Here is a 21,711-nt window from a genome sequence, read left to right as displayed (position 1 = left end):
GTGTGTGTGTGTGTGTGTGTGTGTGTGTGTGTGTGTGTGTGTGTGTGTGTGTGTGTGTGGGTGTGTGTGTGTGTGTGTGTGTGTGTGTGTGTGTGTGTTGTGTGTGTGTGTGTGTGGTGTGTGTGTGTGTGTGTGTGTGTGTGTGTGTGTGTGTGGTGGTGTGTGTGTGTGTGTGTGGTGTGTGGTGTGTGTGTGTGTGACAGAGAGAGAGTTCTTACTTCTGGCATGCTTGTAAAACTTCACCTGTCTCTCAGGTCCTCATAAAATAATTTGCACACAGACTGACCACCAGTTCCCCCCCCTTCTCTCTCTGCTATAGTGTAGACCAGAGAATTATGACAGCAGCAGCAGCAAGTAATATTGTATGGAATATTGACTAATTCAATTTGTTCCTTTTTGGACAATTAACTTATGTTTTTGGAATGTATCTTCATTTGTATGTATGCACACTGCAAGAAGCACATATGTTTCAAAATATTTTGCATTCAATGAAGTTTCTTCTGAAACTTTACCTTTCTTAGTTGTTCTCTCTTTCTCTCTTCTTCATTCATCATCCTGGGGCCTGAACGAGTGACCAGGGAATGACCCCCATCTTAAACAACCCATTATAGTACACACACACACACACACACACAATAGCATTCTGCTCCTATAGAATCGGTTCTCCTTCTCCCGGAGTGTTCGATGAATATAAATATGTCCGTTTGACATCATTCATCTGACACATTTACCCCATACAGCCATAGGAGGCAGTGTTACCCTCTGTTGATACTGAGAGAGAGAGAGAGAGAGAGGAGAGAGTTGTTTTTGAAACTCTGTATGTGTAATGTTTACTGTAATTTGTATTGTTTATTTCACTTTTGTATAATATCTACCTCACTTGCTTGGCAATGTTAACACATGTTCCCATGCCAATAAAGCCCCTGAATTGAATTGAATTGAATTGAGAAGAGAGAAGAGAGAGAGAGAGAGAGGAGAAGACGAGGAGAGAGAGAGAGAGAGAGAGAGAAGAGAGAAAGAGAGAGAGAGAGAGAGAGAGGAGAGAGAGAGAGAGAGGAGAGAGAGAGAGAGAGAGAGAGAGAGGAGAGAGAGAGAGAGAGAGAGAGGAAGAAGTCCTACATGGAAGCAAAATGGTTCTACCTGGCACCAAAAGGGGTTTCAAAGGGTTCTCCTAGGGGGTTGCGGAAGAACCCTTTTAGGTTCTACACTGAACAAAAATATATACGCAACATAAAACAATTTCAAAGATTTTACTGAGTTACAGTTCATATAAGGAAATCAGTCAATTGAAATAAATAAATAATGTCCTAATCTATGGATTTCAAATGACTGGGAATACAGATATGCATCAGTTAGTCACAGAAACCTTTAAAAAAAGGTAGGGCGTGGATCAGAAAACTAGTCAGTATATGGTGTGACCACCATTTGCCTCATTCAGCACGACTCATCTCCTGCGCATAGAGTTGATCAACCTGTTGACATGGGCCATGCATTATCATGGTGAACCATGAGGTTACGACGCCAAGCTGCAGTTAGCTCAAGACCCTGGTGAGGACCACGAGTAGATGAGCTTCCTGAGACGGTTCGTGACAGTTTGTGCAAATATTCTTTGGTTGTGCCGACACATTCTGCCAGTCACATTCTGTTAAAGGTCCCCAAAGCACACACATCCCTGGGTTGCTCGTCTTTTCAGTTCGCTGCAGCTAGGACTGGAACGCGCTGCAACAAATTCTCAAACTGGACAGTTTTATCTCAATCTCTTCATTCAAAGACTCAATCATGGATACTCTTACTGACAGTTGTGGCTCTTGTGTTGTGATGTTTTGTTGCTCTACCTTCTTGCCCTTTGTGCTGTTGTCTGTGCCCAATAATGTTTGTACCATGTTTTGTGCTGCTACCATGTTGTGTTGCTACCATGTTGTTGTCATGTTGTGTTGCTACCATGCTATGTTGTTGTCTTAGGTCTCTCTTTATATAGTGTTGTGTTGTCTCTCTTGTCGTGATGTGTGTTTTGTTCTTTATTTAATTTAATTTATTTTTATTTTTATTTTTAATCCCAGCCCCTGTCTCCGCAGGAGGCCTTTTGCCTTTTGGTAGGCGTAATTGTAAATAAGAATTTGTTCTTTACTGACTTGCCTATTTAAATAAAGGTTAAAGAAAGAAAGAAAGAAAAACTCATCAGCTGTCTGGGTGGCTGGTCTCAGACGATACCGCAGGTGAAGAAGCCGGATGTGGAGATCCTTGGCTGGCGTGGTTACACGTGGTCTGCGGTTGTGAGGCAGATTGGATTTACTGCAAAATTCTCTAAAATGACATTGGAGGGAGTTTATGATAGAGAAAGTAATATTCAATACTCTGGCAACAGCTCTGGTGGACATTCCTGCAGTCAGTATGCCAATTGCACACTCCTTCAAAACTTGAGACATCTGTGGCATTGTGTTGTGTGACAAATCTGCACATTTTAGAGTGGCCTTTTATTGTCCCAGTGGCAGCACAAGGTGCACCTCTGTAATGATCATGCTATTGATATGCCACGCCTGTCAGGTGGATGGATTATCTTGGCAAAGGAGAAATGCTCACTAACAGGGATGTAAACAAATTTGTGCACAAAATTTTCTTTCAGCTTATGAAACATGGGACCAACACTTTACATGTTGCGTTTATATTTTTGTTCAGAGTAGATAGAACCTTTTTTTTCTAAGAATGTAGGGAGGCAAGAAGATCATCAAAGTCCTCAGCCACCCGAGCCACGCCCTGTTCACCCCGCTACCATCTAAACGGCGGAGATTGAGAAACAGATTCAATTGGAGATAGATTGCCATCATACTGTTCTACACACTTTATATGTATATACTGTACTCTAGTCAAGGCTCATCCTATATAACTGCTGCTGTACACAACTTTTATATTCATATGCTGTCCACACTGTCTATTCACACCATATATATAAATATATATATATACACTACCGTTCAAAAGTTTGGGGTCACTTAGAAATAAATGTCCTCGTTTTTGAAAGAAAAGCTCATTTTTTTGTCCATTAAAATAACATCAAATTGATCAGAAATACAGTGTAGACATTGTTAATGTTGTAAATGAATATTGTAGCTGGAAACAGATGATTATCTACATATGCCTGCAGAGGCCCATTATCAGCAACCATCACTCCTGTGTTCCAATGGCACGTTGTGTTAGCTAATCCAAGTTTATCATTTTAAAAGGCTAACCGATCATTAGAAAACCCTTTTGCACTTAAGTTAGCACAGCTGAAAACTGTTGTTCTGATTAAAGAAGCAATAAAACTGGCCTTCTTTAGACTAGTTGAGAGTCTGGAGCATCAGTATTTGTGTGTTCGATTACAGGCTCAAAATGGCCAGAAACAAATAACTTTCTTCTGAAACTCGTCAGTTTATTCTTGTTCTGAGAAATTAAGGCTATTCCATGTGATAATTTGCCAAGAAACTGAAGATCTCATACAACGCTGTGTACTACTCCCTTCACAGCACAGCGCAAACTGGCCCTAACCAGAATAGAAAGAGAAGCGGGAGGCCCCGGTGCACAACTGAGCAAGAGGACAAGTACATTAGAGTGTCTAGTTTGAGAAACAGACGCCTCACAAGTCCTCAACTGGCAGCTTCATTAAATAGTACCCGCAAAACACCAGTCTCAACGTCAACAGTGAATAAGCGACTCCGGGATGCTGGCCTTCTAGGCAGAGTTCCTCTGTTCAGTGTCTGTGTTCTTTTGCCCATCTTAATCTTTTATTTTTATTGGCAAGTCTCTGATAAGTCATTTACAACATTAACAGTGTCTACACTGTATTTCTGATCAATTTCATGTTATTCTAATGGACAATTCTTTTTGCTTTTGTTTAAAAATAAGGACATTTCTAAGTGTATATATATATATAAAATGTATATGTATATATTCTGGCATTGCTTGTTCTGATGCTTCTGGAGAACAAAAAAAAAAATTGTGTGTATTGTTATTGTACTGCTAGATATTGCTGCACGGTTGTAGCTAGAAAAATAAGCATTTCACCGCACCTCCGATTACATCTGCAAATCTGTGTACTCGACCAAAAACTTTAAAAGAATGCATATGATTCTACTCTCGTCCTCTTTATCAACTCAGATGGTATCGCATGATTATGACAGGGTCTATTGAGCACAAATGGCTATACCCACAACAGCATCAGCCTGATTCCATAAACACAAAAGAGAGACTGTGATATCATCAATAAGAATCCAAGACAGATGATTGCCAGACTACTAAGAGAGCTGGGAGGAAATACAGATACAAGTGATAGAAGCAAATTTACATTTCAACATCAACTGTTCAGAGGAGACTGCGTGAATCAGGCCTTCACGGTCGAATTGCTGCGAAGAAACCACTACTACAGGACACCAATAATAAGAAGAGACTTGCTTGGGCCAAGAAACACAAGCAAAGGACATTAGACCAGTGGAAATCTGTCCTTTGTTCTGAGGAGTCCAAATTTTAGATTTTTGGTTCCAACCGCTGTGTCTTTGTGAGACACAGAGTAGATGAACGGATGATCTCAGCATGTGTGGTTCCCACCGTGAAGCATGGAAGAGGTGTGATGGTATGGGGGAGCTTTGCTGGTGACTCTGTCTGTGATTTATTTATAATTAAAGGCACATTTAACCAGCATGGCTCCCATAGCATGCTGTAACGATACGCTATCCCATCTGGTTTGTGCTTAGTGGAATTATAATTTATAATGACCCAAACACACCTCCAGGTTGTGTAAGGGATATTTGACTAAGAAGGAGAGTGATGGAGTACTGCATCAGATGACCTGGCCTCACCCGACCTCAAACCAATTGAGATGTTTTGGGATGAGTTGGACCGCAGAGTGAAGGAAAAGTAGCCAACAAGTGCTCAGCATATGTGGGAACTCCTTCAAGACTGTTGGAAAAGCATTCCAGGTGAAGCTGGTTGAGAGAATGCCAAGAGTGTGCAAAGCTGTCATAAAGGCAAAGGGTATTTACTTTGACGAATCTAAAATCTAAAATATTTTGATTTGTTTAAAACTTTTGTAGTTACTACATGATTCCATATGTGTTATTTCATAGTTATGATGTCTTCACTATTATTCTACAATGTAGAAAATAGTACAAATAACGAAAAACCTTTGAATGAGTAGGTGTGTCCAAACTTTTGACTGGTACTGTATGTTCAGAATAGTGCAGTCTGTGTACTCATTAAAACACGCAAATCAAACATTCCAAAGAAACATTGGTTGCTAATTGAACACTGAATCATCTTCATCATCTTCCAGGTCCTGTCTGGAGTTTCTTGGGCCACTTATTCTACATCTGTTACTGCAGTGCCTGGGTTGACCTGAGGGAGGCGGTAGTGGTTTCATGCTAGGCTGCTCCCTCCCTGTGCTCCCTGCTCCAATCTGTGTTCCATATGTCACCAAACCCACTAGCTTAGCATTACGTTAGCATTACAGCTGGCATCAGCAATTCCTATGGGAATCTCAGCTCCCCATTGGTTCATTCAGGGGATCATAGGACTAGGGGCATTCTCGCTGTCTCTTTGCTCTATCATTCCTTGTCTGTCCTTCTCCCTCTATGTGATTTCCCTTATGCTGTCTCTCTTTCTGACGCGTTCGGTCTGTTACCAATCCCTGTTTCTCTCCTTTCCACAACCCTATCCTTTGTTACCTTGTCACCATCTTACTGTTCTGCCCCCAGTAAATATATCTCCTCTCTCTCTCTCTCTCTCTCTCTCTCTCTCAATTCAATTCAATTCAATTCAATTGACTTTATTGACATGGCAAGTTATTATTACTTACATTGTCAAAGTATACATATCGAAAAATTTAAATAAAATATATATGTATATATATACACAAAATATATATATATTTATATATAATAATGGGTGGACTAACAGTCAAATAAAATAGTAGTAGTGGACATGGGATTACCATTAATAACAGCTACAACAACCAATATTAATCAGAAACACATATCATTAAAGCAACAGTAGTAGACCAGTGTCCACATGACTGAGAAGACACATGACCTGGTACGAAATAGAAACAAACAAAGCTAAATGGGAAATATTATCAACATTACTTTGCATTTTTCCACTGGCTGTCCTCAGGCTGTGGCAGGAGGACACATATTTGCTGGCCAAAACTGCACATTTTGGCTTTTCACCACAAATATTTGAATTTTTCTTCATCTTTTATAGTTTCAAATTCTTTGTATTGAATATAATTTTGGGAAGAAATATGCTCTTAGGTCTGAGTATTTGCTCTCTCTCTCTCTTCTCTCTCTCTCTCCTCTCTCTGTCTCGTCTCTCTCATCTCTCTCTCTCTCTCTCTCTCTCTCTCTCTCTCTCTCTCTCTCTCTCTCTCTCTCTCTCTCTCTCTCACACACTCTGTCTACTTCTGGGGGCAGTAGAGGTCAGAATGTCTACCACGGTGAGTGTTCGAGGAATTCAAGGAAACAGCACCTCAAGTCTCTAAAGCACATAACTAGAACATTCTCTGTTAGGACATTTGCCACTCAAGTATGTGTACAGTGTATGTACACATCCTGCAGACCCTCACACAATAATAACCTGAACAAGGATTCCCCATACTGTATTTTTCATACTCGGTAGAAAGCGTTATATTTAGTATAAGTTAGTGTTGACGTTTACCGTTTTATAACTCGTCTTTGTACTCGGGGAGAGCCAATCAGAAAGCTTGGTCTGGAAGAACAGGAAACCAATCAGCGGCCTCACCTAGAGGTCATTCCATGACAAAGTGAGCGGGTTTGGTTACCAGGGAAACAGGCAGTTTTCCATGGTGATGTTGGAATATGTTGGAAGGGCATGGCTGCTTTGTTGTCAAGGTGATGAAGGATTCTCACCATGGATATTTAAATCACTAGAGTTTTGCTGTATAAGGCAACAGAGGAGAGTTGTATCTAGCAGTAATGCTAAACTAAATGGGTCCAGGGACAATCATTGGTCTAATCGTATGCCATCCTCATATTAGCTCCCCTTTCCCGGTGTAGTTGGACAGCAGCTGAGAACACAGATAGCTAACAGAAACCAAAAAACGGAAGACACACATAGGTGCCTTGGCAAAGGGGAAACACACACACACACACACACCACACACACAATCCTTTTTGTCTGTCTGTTTCTCTTGTGTCTCAGCACCCACCCACCACTGTTTGGCTTTGTGCAGCAAACATGTCTGATTGCCATGGCAACCATGTGTGCCATTCTGCTCCAGCTGTGATGTATGTGGTGATACTTTTGACCCCCTGGTGAACTCTGGAAGGCAGGATCCCTGTAGAGTCCAGAAAGACTCCTCTGAAAGGGTCCATGGGTCTATACTAGGTCTATCGTGGGTCTCTCATGGCGCTATGTGGAGAGGTCACTGATACCATGGCAACAAAATCTTAACACAACTATTGACTGTGGTAACCATGAATACCATGATAACAAAATCTCTACAAAATCACACCAACCTGCTACTATGGCAACATAATCTACAGTACTGATATACTGCAACAAAGAAATGGAAATTGAATATTGCCTTGGACCTAAAAGCAAACACTTTGAGTGAAATTATCACATTTTCAAATATTTCCATTTTTATAATTTAACATTTCTAACCAGATTTGTTCCATTGACATTAAATCAAATTTTCCAAAGAAAATTGCAGAATGGGCAGCGAAGTCAAACATTTCACAAATAATTACAATCAATCACATATCAAATTACCGAAATATAGCCTTTTTGTTTCTATTTACTTGTAAAAGTGATCCAAGGACAACACAGACTTTTCAACACTTGCAGGTGGCATCAAGGTGACCTTCCTTACCCTGCTATAAGTATAAATATTTCACTATTACACAACAACAGGAGTACTATTTTCATGTATCTTTTCTGTGCCAGTTCCATTTACGCTCCAAACAGTGCGCTTCCTTTGTTTGTGTTTGTGTTTGTGTGTGGCTCTATCTTGTCACACTGTGAAAACAAACGGGGAGGAGAGTTGCGACAGGAAAGTTTTGACCTCCAAGTAGAATTTGCCTTTAGACACAGATCTGAGATCAGCTTCCTTTAACTAAATCTCATAACTATTGAAACCAAAATAGCAAACTGACCTTAGATCAGTGTCTAGGAACAACTTCACCCTTCTCTGGATTTTGGCTGGTGGTGTCTTGTTGTGGCTAGTTTTGGCTAGTTGTGGCTAGTTGTGGCTGGTTGTGGCTGGTGGAAGGGAACCTCTTTTTATTTGGCCCTTGCCTGTTTGGATCCCAGCTCTGTCGCCTTTCAGTCATTTCCATAGGCAGCAGACCAATACACTTCTCCATGTCTTTGTTCCTTGGCATCTTCACTGACATTTACAGACAATATACACACTTGGAGAGGTCAAATACAACCGTTTAAAAACAACCCATGTAGGGGCGGGAGCACGTGCATGCACACACACATGCACATGTACAGTACCAGTCAAAAGTTTGGACACACCTACTCACTGCAGAGTTTTTCTTTATTTTTACTATTTTCTACATTATAGAATAATAGTGAAGACATCACAACTATGAAATAACTCATATGGAATCATGTAGTAACTAAAAAAGTTTTAAACAAATCAAAATATATTTTATATTTGAGATTCTTCAAAGTCGCGACCCTTTGCCTTGACATTCTCTCTTGGCATTCTCTCAACCAGACTCATGAGGAATGCTTTTTCAACAGTCTTGAAGGAGTTCCCACATATGCTGAGCACTTGTTGGCTACTTTTCCTTCACTCTGCGGTCCAACTCATCCTAAACCATCTGGTTTGAGGTCGGGTGATTGTGGATGACAGGTCATCTGACGTTGCACTCCATCACTCTCCTTGGTCAAATAGCCCTTACACAGCCTGGAGGTGTGTTTTGGGTCATTGTCCTGTTGAAAAACAAATGATAGCCCCATTAAGCGTAAACCAGATGGGATGGTGAATCACTGCAGAATGCTGTGGTAGCCATGCTGTTTAAGTGTGCCTTGAATTCTAAATAAATCACAGACAGTGTCACCAGCAAAGCTCCCCCACGCCATCACACCTCCTCCTCCATGCTTCACGGTGGGAACCACACATGCGGAGATCATCCATTCACCTACTATGCGTCTCAACAAGACACGGCAGTCGGAACCAAAAATCTAAAATTTGGACTCATCAGGCGAAAGGACAGATTTCCACTGGTCTAATGTCATTTGCTTGTGTTTCTTGGCCCAAGCAAGTCCCTTCTTATTATTGGTGTCCTTTAGTAGTTTCTTTGCAGCAATTCGACCTTTAAGGCCTGATTCACGCAGTCTCCTCTGAGCAGTTGATGTTGAGATGTGTCTGTTACTTTAACTCTGTTAAGCATTTATTTGGGCTGCAAATTCAGAGACTAGTAACTCTAATGAACTTATCCTCTGCAGCAGAGCTAGCTCTGGGTCTTCCATTCCTGTGGCGGTCCTCATGAGAGTCAGTTTCATCATAGTGCTTGATGGTTTTTGCAACTGCACTTGAAGAAACTTTAAAAGTTCTTGAAATGTTCCAGATTGACTGACCTTCATGTCTTAAAGTAATGATGGACTGTCGTTTCTCTTTGCTTATTTGAGTTGTTCTTGCTATAATATGGACTTGGTCTTTTACAAAATAGGGCTATCTTCTGTATACCACCCCTACCTTGTCACAACAGAACTGATTGGCTCAAACGCATTAAGAAGAAAAGAATTTCCACAAATTAACTTTTAACAAAGCACACCTGTTAATTGAAATGCATTCCAGGTGACTACCTCATGAAGCTGGGTGAGAGAATGCCAAGAGTGTGCAAAGCTGTCATCAAGGCAAAGGGTGACTACTTTTAAGAATATGAAATATATAATATATTTTGATTTGATTTGTTTAACACTTTTTTAATTACTACATGATTCTATATGTGTTATTTCATAGTGGTGATGTCTTCACTACTATTCTACAATGTGGAAAATAGTACAAATAAAGAAAAATCCTGCATTAGTAGGTGTGTCCAAACATTTGACTGGTACTGTACATGTACATTCACCTACCCACAAGTTTCTCCTCGTCTGGTATTTTTGCCAGGATAAATTCTGAGACACTTGCATGATCTCACCACTAAGAATGCTGCAGCACTGCACAATTCCTGAGCTCCTTCTCCCTGTCTTAATCACAGTCCGATGATCTGATGATGGTTAGGCAAGTACTGACATGCAATCAAGTAATACACAATCTAGTCTGTATATAATTCAGTTATCCTTTATTTGCCTCCAGGTATAGCCATAACATAGAAGGGAGAATATTAATGATTAAACAGTAAACATTTTATAAAAGATTACCATACAGTTCATCATAAATATATTGACATCTTTCATTACATTATTATACATATTACAGTACACCAAAAGGAACCAGGCAGTATAATTCAAACAGCTTCCCCATCAACATCAACAGTGAGTGAGGCTAACATGACTTCCCTCTGCACAGTAGTTATACAGGGGAGAAAAATGAGAAGACAGACAAAAAATAGAATAAAATAAAAAGTAAGGCATGGTCCAGTTCCCTCTGTCAGAGATGTTTATCCAGGTTACACTCTGGAGGTCTCGACCTTCTCAGACACACTCTGACACCCTGAACTTCAGGCTGTGAACCTATCTCGTTCTGTAGACCGAGAGAGGAAGAGAGAGAGGGGGGGGGTGGGTAGAGAGAGAGAAATTTACGTAAGACACAGTATGGTGGCGCTCTATAGCTTAATAAAAAGGGACGTACTAGCTATTAGCYATAGACTAAAAACAGAAAAACTCAATGTGAATGTGTAGTTTTTATTAGTGTGAGAATAACAAGTGTCTGTATGGACCCTGCCTATCATGGCCTCTCTCCCCCTTCCTCCCCCTCCTCCCCTCTCCCCCTTTCTCCCCTCTCCACTCCCTCCTCCCTGTCCTGCCAGGGATGTTGAGTGGGTGACCTTTCTCTCAGCTAATCCACACCAAAAAGGCATAATTACTGTTGCCACTCCACGAGCCTCCTCAGGCCCAATAATCAATGCAGCCAATCGGCCCAAGGATCATCCGGTCACACACCACTGTGTCGCCGTGTGTGTGTGTACTTGTGTGTGTGTGTGTGTGTGTGTGTGTGGTGTGTTGTGTGTGTGTGTGTGTGTGTGTGTGTGTGTGTGTGTGTGTGTGTGTGTGTGTGTGTGTGTGTGGTGCGTGGTTGCGTGCGTGCGTGCGTGCGTGCGTGCGTGCGTGCGTGCGTGCGTGCGTGCGTGCGTGCGTGGCGTGCGTGCGTGCGTGCGTGCGTGTGTGTGCGTGTGTGTGTGTGTGTGTGTGAGACAGAGAGAGAGAAAGGGAGAGAGTGTGTGTATATGTTTGAGTATGTGTGTGTTAAACTAGCACACAAATGAGACAAAATGAGATGACAGAGAAAGAGAGCGATAGAGAAAGGAGAGAATGAAGGTAGTCAAGAGTTCGAGGCCCCCCCCCCACCACACACACACACACACACCACACACACTCCCTCTCTCCCTGTTGTGAATGTTGTGACACTAGATGACCTTACTGAGTTGCGGTTGTAAGCTCTGATTAGAATAGTTTCCCTTTAACCTTTATGGGACTGACATGCCTCGGAAACAACCATTGGTTTATGCAACAAGATCAACATATTCTGTTGTTAAAGTGAAACAGTGGTGGCATTTCTATTTCAGAACTCCCTGTATGTCTTCTAAAGATGGTGCATTCTGGAACTGGAACTTCTTGTAGCAGTGGGTTAGTATTTGTGGGCTTGGTTTGAAGCACTCCCACTCCTCTAAAAGCAGTCTGGGGTATAGCTACTACAACACACCAAAAGATACACTCACACACAAAGCACAGAATGTGATCAGAAATAGTGAGCAACGCAAGTTTAATTTTAGATGTAGCTGCGGGAACAAAGATATGTCTGGGAAAAAGTCTGGGAACTCTTTCTCTCCTATCTCTCCAATCTCTCTCTCTCTCCAGCTCTCTCCATCCCTCTGGCTGACAGGCTTTAAATCTAGAGGACTTGTTCAGTTAAAAGCACAACAAAACAAACTACTGTCAGCCCTATCACTTGAGGCGTACACCTGACTCTGTAGGTGTGAGCAGCGAGAGTGTGTTCACAGTTTCCCCAGGCAATCCAACCAGTCAACAGGTGGTGAAAATAAGATGCATCCCAAATTATACCTTATTTAGTGCACGACTTTTGACCAGAGCCCTGTCAGAATGAGTGCACTATATAGGGAAAAGTGTGCCATTTGAGACAACCTAAGACTATGACAGACTTCAAACCTATGCTTATGTACCAGAACAAGCATAACAGTCTGTACACTGAATGTCCCATCTGAATACAGTCAGAGGTAGCCGATGATGTTAGTACATTATGACATGGTAAGACATGGCCAAGCTATTGACACAGAGCATTATGACAAGGTTATGACATCGTCATGAACGGTCAACCTAAATGCAGGTCACGACATCATCAACCCTGGTCAAAACATCCTGACATGTGGTCAACATTAGTTAACCTATCGACACTTACGTTTTTTGACCTGGTCAGCAATATTCAATGGTCAATGGTCGATCTTTTGATAAGAGTCCACCACATTTTAATGTGACAAGATATTAACCATGTTAACCTATCAATACTTGATTTTGACATGGTCAGCAATCATGAATGATTTCTATCATAGAGATCCTACCATGGCCAAGMCTATCTCCAACCTTTTTAATCTGTCTCTCCATTCTGTGGAGGTTCCCATTGCTTGGAAGGCAGCCATGGTTTGTCCTTTATTTAAAGGAGGAGATTAAGCTGATGCTAACTGTTATAGACCTATTTCTATTTTGCCCTGTTTATCAAAAGTGTTGGAAAAACTTGCCATTAATCAACTGACTGTCTTTCTTGATGTCTATAGTCTTCTCTCTGGTATTCAATCTGGTTTCCGCTCAGGTTATGGATGTGTCACTGCAACCTTAAAGGTCCTCAATGATGTCACCATTGCCCTTGATTCTAAGCCATGTTGTGCTGCTCTTTTTATTGACTTGGCCAAAGCTTTTGATACAGTAGACCGTTCCATTCTTGTGGGCCGGCTAAGGAATATTGGTGTGTCTGAGGGGTCTTTGGCCTGGTTTGCTAACTACCTCTTTCAAAGAGTGCAGTGTATAAAGTCAGAAAATCTGTTGTCTCAACCACTGCCTGTCACCAAGAGAGTACTCCAAGGCTCAATCCTAGGCCCCACGCTCTTCTCAATTTACATCAACAACATAGCTCAGTCAGTAGGAAGCTCTCTCATCCATTTATATGCAGATTATACAGTCTTATATTCAGCTGCCCCCTCCCCTGATTTTGTGTTAAATGCTCTCCAGCAAAGCTTTCTTAGTGTCCAACAAGCTTTCTCTACCCTTGACCTTGTTCTGAACACCTCCAAAACAAAGGTCATGTGGTTTGGTAAGAAGAATGCCCCTCCTCCCACAGGTGTGATTACTACCTCTGAGGGTTTAGAGCTTGAGGTAGTCACCTCATATGTCCTTCTCTCAGCACATATCAAAGCTGCAGGCTAAAGTTAAATCTAGACTTGGTTTCCTCTATCGTAATCGCTCCTCTTTCACCCCAGCTGCCAAACTAACCCTGATTCAGATGACCATCCTTCCCATGCTAGATTACAGAGAAATAATGTATAAATCGGCAGGTAAGGGTGCTCTCGAGCGACCAGATGTTCTTTACCATTTGGCCATCAGATATGCCACCAATGTTCTTTATAGGACACATCACTGCACTCTATACTCCTCTGTAAACTGGTCATCTCTGTATACCCATCGCAAGACCCACTGGTTGATGCTTATTTATAAGCACCCCCCTATCTGAGATATCTACTGCAGCCCTCATCCTCCACATACAAAACCCATTCTGCCAGTCACATTCTGTTAAAGGCCCCGAAAGCACACACATCACTAGGTCGCTCGTCTTTTTAGTTCACTGCAGCTAGCGACTGGAACGAGCTGCAACAAACACTCAAACTGGACAGTTTTATCTCAAATCTCTTAATTCAAAGACTCAATCATGGACACTCTTATTGACAGTTGTGGCTGCTTTGTGTGATGTATTGTTGTCTCTACCTTCTTGCCCTTTGTGCTGTTGGTCTGTGCCCAATAATGTTTGTACATGTTTTGTGCTGCTACCATGTTGTGTTGCTACCATGGTTGCTCATCAATAAGGAGCCCTATGACATAGTCAACCATGCTCACAAAGTACTACGACTGACCTGGTCAACTCTGTCAACCTAAGAGCATTATGACACAGTCTAACTCAAACAACTTTCAACTTTCAACTTTCAACTTTCATCACCCACAACAACCATGCTTTAGATGTGTGTGTGTGTGTGTGTGTGTGTGTGTGTGTGTGTGTGTGTGTGTGTTGTGTGTGTGTGGTGTGTGTGTTGTGTGTGTGTGGTGTGTGGTGTGTGTGTGTGTGTGTGTGTGTGTGTGTGTGTGTGTGTGTGTGTGTGTGTGTGTGTGTGTGTGCATGCACACTGCGTGCATGTGGTGTGGTGTAAGACAAGAGAGAAATGGAGAGGGAGAGCGTGTGTATATGTTTGAGTATGTGTGTGGGTGTGCCGTGTGTGTGTATGTGTGTGTGTGTGCGCATGAGTATGTTGAGGTATGTATCCGGTGTGCGTATAAGTGTAGGAGGGAAGCAGACAAACAGTGTGTGAATGCAGACTGAAGACATGAGACCCCAGAGAGCTGCCCCAGTCAGCCAGCCTGCTGAGTGAAACACTGTAGTCATGTTTAGATTGGGATGCTGGGGAGGAGATGAAAAATGAGAGGGGGTGAGGAAACGGACGGTGGAAGGTAAGAGGGGGAAGGAGAGAGGGTGAGGAAGAGTCAGGGGGCAGGGGGCAGGGGGCAGGGGGCAGGGGGGCGGGGGCGGGGAGCAGATAAGGGAAAGAAAGAAGAGGAATGAGGGTTCAAGAGGTGTAGACCAAGAGCCAGGCAGAGGGGGACATGTTGAGGTAGAGGCAGAGCGGGAAGGTGAGAGGGGCAGATGAAGGTTCCACGCGGGTGGTAGGGAGGGGGGGCTCCAAGTAGTGTGGAGGAGAGGGGGGCGCCAAGTAGGGTGAGAGGAGAGGGGGGCTCCAAGTAGGGTGGAGGATAGGGGGCTCCAAGTAGAGTTGAGGAGAGGGGGGCTCCAAGTAGTGTGGAGGAGAGGGGGGCTCAAGTAGAGTTGAGGAGAGGGGGCTCCAAGTAGTGTGGAGGAGAGGGGGGCTCCAAGTAGGGTGGAGGAGAGGGGGGCTCCAAGTAGAGTTGAGGAGAGGGGGGCTCCAAGTAGTGTGGAGGAGAGGGGGCTCCAAGTAGTGTGGAGGAGAGGGGGCTCCAAGTAGGGTTGAGGAGAGGGGGGCTCCAAGTAGGGTAGATGAGAGGGGGGCTCCAAGTAGTGTGGAGGAGAGGGGGCTCCAAGTAGGGTGAGGAGAGGGGGGCTCCAAGTAGGGTTGAGGAGAGGGGGGGGCTCCAAGTAGGGTAGAGGAGAGGGGGCTCCAAGTAGGGTGGAGGAGAGGGGGGGGCTCCAAGTAGGTGTGGAGGAGAGGGGGCTCCAAGTAGGGTAGATGAGAGGGGGGCTCCAAGTAGGGTAGATGAGAGGGGGCTCCAAGTAGGGTTGAGGAGAGGGGGGCTCCAAGTAGGGTGGAGGAGAGGGGGGCTCCAAGTAGGGTTGAGGAGAGGGGGGCTCCAAGTAGGGTAGAGGAGAAGGAGGGGCTCAAGTAGGGTAGATGAGAGGGGGGGCTCCAAGTAGGGTAGAGGAGAGGGGGCTCCAAGGTAGGAGAGGATAGGGGGGCTCCAAGTAGTGTGAGGAGAGGGGGGGGGCTCCAAGTAGGTTGAGGAAGGGGGGCTCCACCAGTAGGGTAGAGGAGAGGGGGGCGGGAGGCCACCAGTACGGGTTGAGGAGAGGGGGGGGCTCCAAGTAGGGTTAGAGGAGAGGGGGGCTCCAAAGTAGGGTCAGAGGAGAGGGGGGGGCTCCAAGTAGGTTGAGGAAGATGGTGGGGCTCCAAGTAAGAGCAGAAGAGAGGGGGGGCTACAATTAGGGTTAGAAGGAGAGAGGGGGGGCTCCCCAGTAGGTAGGTAGGAGAGGGGGCTCAAGTAGTGTGGGAGGAGAGAGGGGGCTCCCAGTAGGTAGAGGAGAGGGGGCTCCAAAAGTAGTGTGGGAGTGAGAGGGGGGCTCCAAGAGGCTATGGGTATGAGGAGGGGGGGGCTCAGTGAGGTAGAGGAGGGGCTCCCATAGGGTGAGGAGAGGGGGGGCTCCAAGTGGGGTAGAGAGGAGAGGTCTCGTCACTCAGCTGTGTTTCAGTGACACCTGAACCTCCACTGACCAGTTGACGCGGGTCGTGACTGGCTCCCAAAGCAGAGAAACCAAAGGGGGGGAGGCTGACCTTTGACCCTGGACCACTCATCACAACCTCCATATACCCCCTGCTCCCCCCTTTTCCCCTGGTTGCCTCTCGCTCGCTTGCTGTCTCTCTCTTTCTCTTTCTCTCTCTCTCTTCACCTGCATATTCACTCTTGTGTTCACGGTTTAAACTGCGTCATTCATACAAACAGACAAGACAGACAGGGCAGTAGAAGATTTTGTTGTACTCTGCATAGTAGGGGTAAAGATGAAGTACTGCAGAAAGGATACAAAAGACATCATAGCTAGGACACACACCGGGCACGTATAGAAATCCACAGACAGACACATCCTTGCAAAGTGGTGTGTCCCCTGAAGCTAGGCTTAATCCAGGTTACACTGACTGGTACAACAGGGCTAACAGGGTGTGACCCCTGGAGCTAGGCTTAATCCAGGTTTACACTGTATGGGACAACAGGGCTAACAGTGGTTGACCCCTGAGAGCTAGGCTTATCCAGGTTACACTGATAGGACAACAGGGCTAACAGGGTATGTCTCCTGAGAGCTAGCTTAATTCCAGGTTTACACTGATAGGGACAACAGGGCTAACAGGTGTGTCCCCTGAGAGCTAGGCTTAATCCAGGTTACAACTGAGGGACAACAGAGGCTAACCAGGGTATGTCTCCTGAGAGCTAGGCTTAATCCCAGGTTTACACTGATAGGACAACAGGGCTAACAGGGTGTGTCCCTGAGAGCTAGGCTTAATCCAGGTTTACACTGATGGGACAACAGGGCTAACAGGGTTGTCTCCTGAGAGCTAGGCTTGATCCAGGTTTACACTGATAGGACAACAGGGCTAACAGGGTGTGTCTCCTGAGAGCGTAGGCTTAATCCCAGGTTTACACTGATACGACAACAGGTCTAACAGGGTTGTCCCCTGAGAGCTAGGCTTTAATCCAGGGTTACACTGATGGTACACACAGGGCTAACAGGGTGTGTCCCCTGAGAAGCTAGGCTAATCCCAGGTTTACAGTGATGGACAACAGCGAGCTAATCTTTCTAACAGGGTGTTTATCTACAACCAGGACACCTGAATCCCAAACACACACATTTGACCCACCGAGGAGAAGAGGGAGGGAAGGAATGAAGAGAAGAGAGAAAGAAAGATAGTGAGGAGAAGGGTGAAAATGGGAGTGAGAAGGAGAACCAGGGACAGGGGATATGGTGAGAACAGAAGAGAGAGAGAGAGAGAGAGAGAGAGAGAGAGAGAGAGAGAGAGAGAGAGAGAGAGAGAGAGAGAGAGAGAGAGAGAGAGAGAGAGAGAGAGAGAGAGAGAGAAGGAGAGAGAGAGAGAGAGAGAAGAGGAGAGAGAGAGAGAGAGAGAGAGAGAGAGAGAGAGAGAGAGAGAGAGAGAGAGAGAGAAGAGAGAGAGAGAGAGAGAGAGAAGGAGGGGGATCAGTCCAGAGAGATAGACAGACTATGTTGTCAGGTATGCAGATGAGTGTGTAATCACATCAATGCAGGAGTGGACACAACGCAGTCCCACAGGACCATGTGACCATGGAGACAGCACCACACACACACATGAGTCTAAATAACGTCAATCACCGAATGTCAACATCTAGACTCCCTCTCATCCTGACCTCCCTACCACAGGCACTCAGTAAGGTACAGAAGTCCAGAGAGGACATAAGAATACATAATAATAATCCAGAGATCACAACTTGTTTATCTCATGATCAACTACATAACAAATGTTTGTTTTGTCTTGATCACAAGATCATTTTATTGTTTCACAACATAAAAAAAGTAGTTTTGCCGAGATCACAAGATAATCAAAAGTACCATGCACCATCCATTCATTGTTCAGTTGCACCATGCACGATAACCACCTCATCAAGGAGCCCTGTGACTGCCGCTGCATTGATCGTGATGCGCTTGTGGGGCATTTAAGCCCTGAATTGGTGTTCTGCCCCTGAACAAGGCAGTTGACCCACTGTCCTAGGCTGTCATTGTAAAATAAGAATTTGTTCTTAACTGACTTGCCTAGTTAAATTCCTGACAGGCTGACGTGGTGACCCTCCCACTCTGTCTGACGAATAATTTCTCTTTTGCTCTTGTCCTGCTTTATAGGTTTCAGTGGAGGAGCCGGAGAGGGTCGTAGCGACTGCGGACACCACCTGGGCCCGGGTGTCCCAGGATAAATACACCTCTTCCCCATTCATTGAGGAGACTCTCTACATGCAGACACACTGTTAGATTGTGGTTGTGGCTGTTTTGTTTGTTTGCTTTGGCACCTTTCAACACCCCTCATTATCATATTTATGCACGCAACCACTCACTTACACTACTGAATACACACACTACTGTTAATTGTATAATGTTCAGTTAATAAATATATTTGAGTTATTCCTTGATCTCTACGTTGTCTCCCTTTTCGTTACGGGCTACGTGCCGGTTTGTGACACTGATTAGATTCAATTTCAGCCTCAGGCTGATAAGTCAGGACGCTGCCTTGTAGGCTGTTTCATGGGTAAAGCTACTTGAAGGCAGATTAGCTGTCAGTGCCCAACAACCTCTTAGCTCAAGGTAAGGGACATTTAGCTTGCTAACATTCTAACTTCTAAACTGATAATGAGCTCCAAACACAAGTGTTAGCATGAAATGTACCATCCCTTAGGTTAACAATCAATAAAAACGTATGTGCTGATCCACCGTGGGCTCTGCCACCTCAAMCATACTGTCAATCTATCATCAATATGTCCAATCCTATTTATAGAGTTTATCTCATGATCTCCACAAAACAAATGTTGTTGTGATCTTCAAATAAATACGTTGTGATCTCGACGTAAAGAGGGAATAATAGTTTTATTTATGTCCTCTCTGGACTTCCGTAGTAAGGTACTCTATGATGAAAGTACTGGGGTTTGTTTCTCGAACTAAGATTAAACCTAGTCCTGGACTAAAAAGCATGCTCAATGGAGAATCTCTATTGAAAGTGCTTTTGAGTCCAGGACTAGGTTTATCTGTGTCCGGATAACTGTGAGTTAAAGCTACTGTATCTGTACAACCGTTTAATGTCAAATGAGCAATATGAAAAATAAATAGGTAGACTACTCAGGCAATACTCATGTTAGACCGACAGAGACAGATAGTTTACTGAAACTAAGCTTATTCCTACTTGTCCCTTTTCATTCACACAAGCCTAAAAACTGACCTCTGAATGTCAAACCCACTGCCTCTGTCTTTCCCTGTCGCTTATCTTTGTGTAGACAGCACACAACCACACATGCATGCACCAACTCACCCACACACACACACACCGACCCACACACACCCAGCCCCTGTCCCTATTCGCACCAACACTCTAACACCAGTGGCTAACTGCCACTTCAGTATAGGCTGGAATCTGCTTGCCTGCCGTAATATTGCACGCGGTGGCGTTAACTTCCCAATTGGGATATCAGCTGCGGCAGGCACGTCAGAGCCACGAGCAGCCAAGGAGCTAAATGTCAGTCTATAGATCGGAGAGGAGACTAAAGATCCCATCATCGTCCGGCAGGACACAGGTGACACGGCGGACAGAGGGGTCCTGATGATCCCTGCCAGGACGAGNAGAGGGGTCCTGATGATCCCTGCCAGGACGAGAGAGGGGTGAGGGGGACTGACAGAGGGGTCCTGATGATCCCTGCCAGGACGAGAGAGGGGTGAAAGACAAGCACTGTCATTAAGACACACACACGTTGGTATGTGCGCATACACAGACACTCCTAGACACTCACACACACACTGTCTGACAATGATGTTACAGACTAGTGCAGTCATTAGAATTGTCCCTGCGGTCCTTAGGATCGAGCCCTCATGGCTCACATGATACCAAGTGCTTGGGGGAGAGGAGAGAGGAAGTGAGGAAGGAAGGACAAAGGGATGAAGGAGGGAATAGGGGGAGGTGGAGGAGGTGGTTGACTTTCCAGTTGTCTGCAGGTGAGACTGTGGACCTGGAGAGGTCAACAGGCATCTGACACACACACACGAACACACACAAACATACACACACACACACGAACACACACACACATACAAACAAATAGACAGTGATGGAAAAAGAACCCAACTATCATACTTGAGTAAAAGTAAAGATACCATAATCAAACATGACTCAAGTAAAAGTATAAGTCAGTCAGTAAAATTCTTCTTGAGTAAAAGTATAAAAGTATTTGGTTTAAAATATACTTAAGTATCAAAAGTAAAAATATAAATTATTTCAATTTCCTTATATTAAGCTAACCAGATGGTGGTTGCATGCATACTTAAGTGGTACTTTGAAGTATTTTTAATTAAGTACTTTACACCACTGCAAATAGAGGACGCAGTACACACACTGAAAGATATTTTCTTGCATTTCTTATCAGGCTTACATTATAACAGTACAGTGGTGAAGACACACGGCTGACAACTAAATTACTTTTTGCCTGAAGGGACAGGGACATACCGGTTATCGCTGCATATTTTCTTTCTCTCTGTCTCTGTCTGTCAATCAGAATCACACACTGAACTAAATTAATTAAAGTCACACAAACATTTCCATCATTCTCTGAGTTAACAAACACTATTATTCCTGGGTATAAACTATTAGACAAATTAAAAACAAAAAAGGATGTTTTAAGTAAGAAGTAGGCATTGGTCTGTAGCGGGAAAAGCAAGGTAATTCAGCACCACAATGCCTACTCCACCCACACTCTACCAAGGTTTTACAGCACACAGCTTTGACCTAATACAGTAGCTATGTTGGTCTATTGTACTTAACCTCCTCTGTCACTTTAAGCAAGGTATGTTGCATCGGTTTTTTCTTAATCCACCGCATCTGTGGTGAAAGGTGACAGAGCTAAAGCATCTGTGGTGAAAGGTGACAGAGCTAAAGCATCTGTGGTGAAAGGTGACAGAGCTAAAGCATCTGTGGTGAAAGGTGACAGAGCTTAAAGCATCTGATGGTAAAGGTGACAGAGGCTAAAGCATCTGTGGTGAAAGGTGACAGAGCTTAAGCATCTTGTGGTGAAAGTGACAGAGCTAAAGCATCTTGTGGTGAAAGGTTGACAGAGCTAAAGCATCTGTGGTGAAAGGTGACAGAGCTAAAGGATCTGTGTGGTGAAAGGTGACAGAGCTGATAAGCATCTGTGGTGGAAAAGGTGACAGAGCTAAAGCATGTTTGTGAGACCGATGAGACATCCTGAAAATCGGTATTCTCACAAAAACGCATCTGAACGATTTGACCTATATACTTTCCTCTA

At 44.1% G+C, this 21,711-nt stretch overlaps 1 protein-coding gene across 1 annotated transcript; it reads right to left on the bottom strand.

Moving 5' to 3' along the window:
* Nucleotides 1-15,011: 15,011 nt before the first annotated feature.
* LOC139024607 (uncharacterized) lies at nucleotides 15,012-16,499 on the bottom strand. Its single transcript, XM_070439492.1, has 2 exons — nucleotides 16,407-16,499; nucleotides 15,012-16,082 (listed from the first exon to the last, which is right to left on the bottom strand). Exons 1-2 carry the CDS (start codon nucleotides 16,497-16,499, stop codon nucleotides 15,012-15,014), a joined length of 1,164 nt encoding a protein of 387 aa, XP_070295593.1.
* Between the last annotated feature and the right edge of the window lie 5,212 nt (nucleotides 16,500-21,711).

Source organism: Salvelinus sp. IW2-2015, unplaced genomic scaffold (assembly GCF_002910315.2).
Source record: "Salvelinus sp. IW2-2015 unplaced genomic scaffold, ASM291031v2 Un_scaffold1703, whole genome shotgun sequence".
Taxonomy (NCBI): Eukaryota; Metazoa; Chordata; class Actinopteri; order Salmoniformes; family Salmonidae; genus Salvelinus; species Salvelinus sp. IW2-2015.
This window is presented reverse-complemented; position numbering and strand designations above follow the sequence as displayed.

What these genes read in the sequence shown, in the direction of transcription:
- LOC139024607 (XM_070439492.1), bottom strand. Translation starts at nt 16,499, where the DNA reads ATGGAGGTTGTGATGAGTGGTCCAGGGTCAAAGGTCAGCCTCCCCCCC. An exon ending in GTCACGACCCGCGTCAACTG is followed by an intron (nt 16,083 to 16,406) that starts GTCAGTGGAGGT and finishes TCTTACTTGGAG; the next exon opens with CCCCACCATCTTCCTCAACC.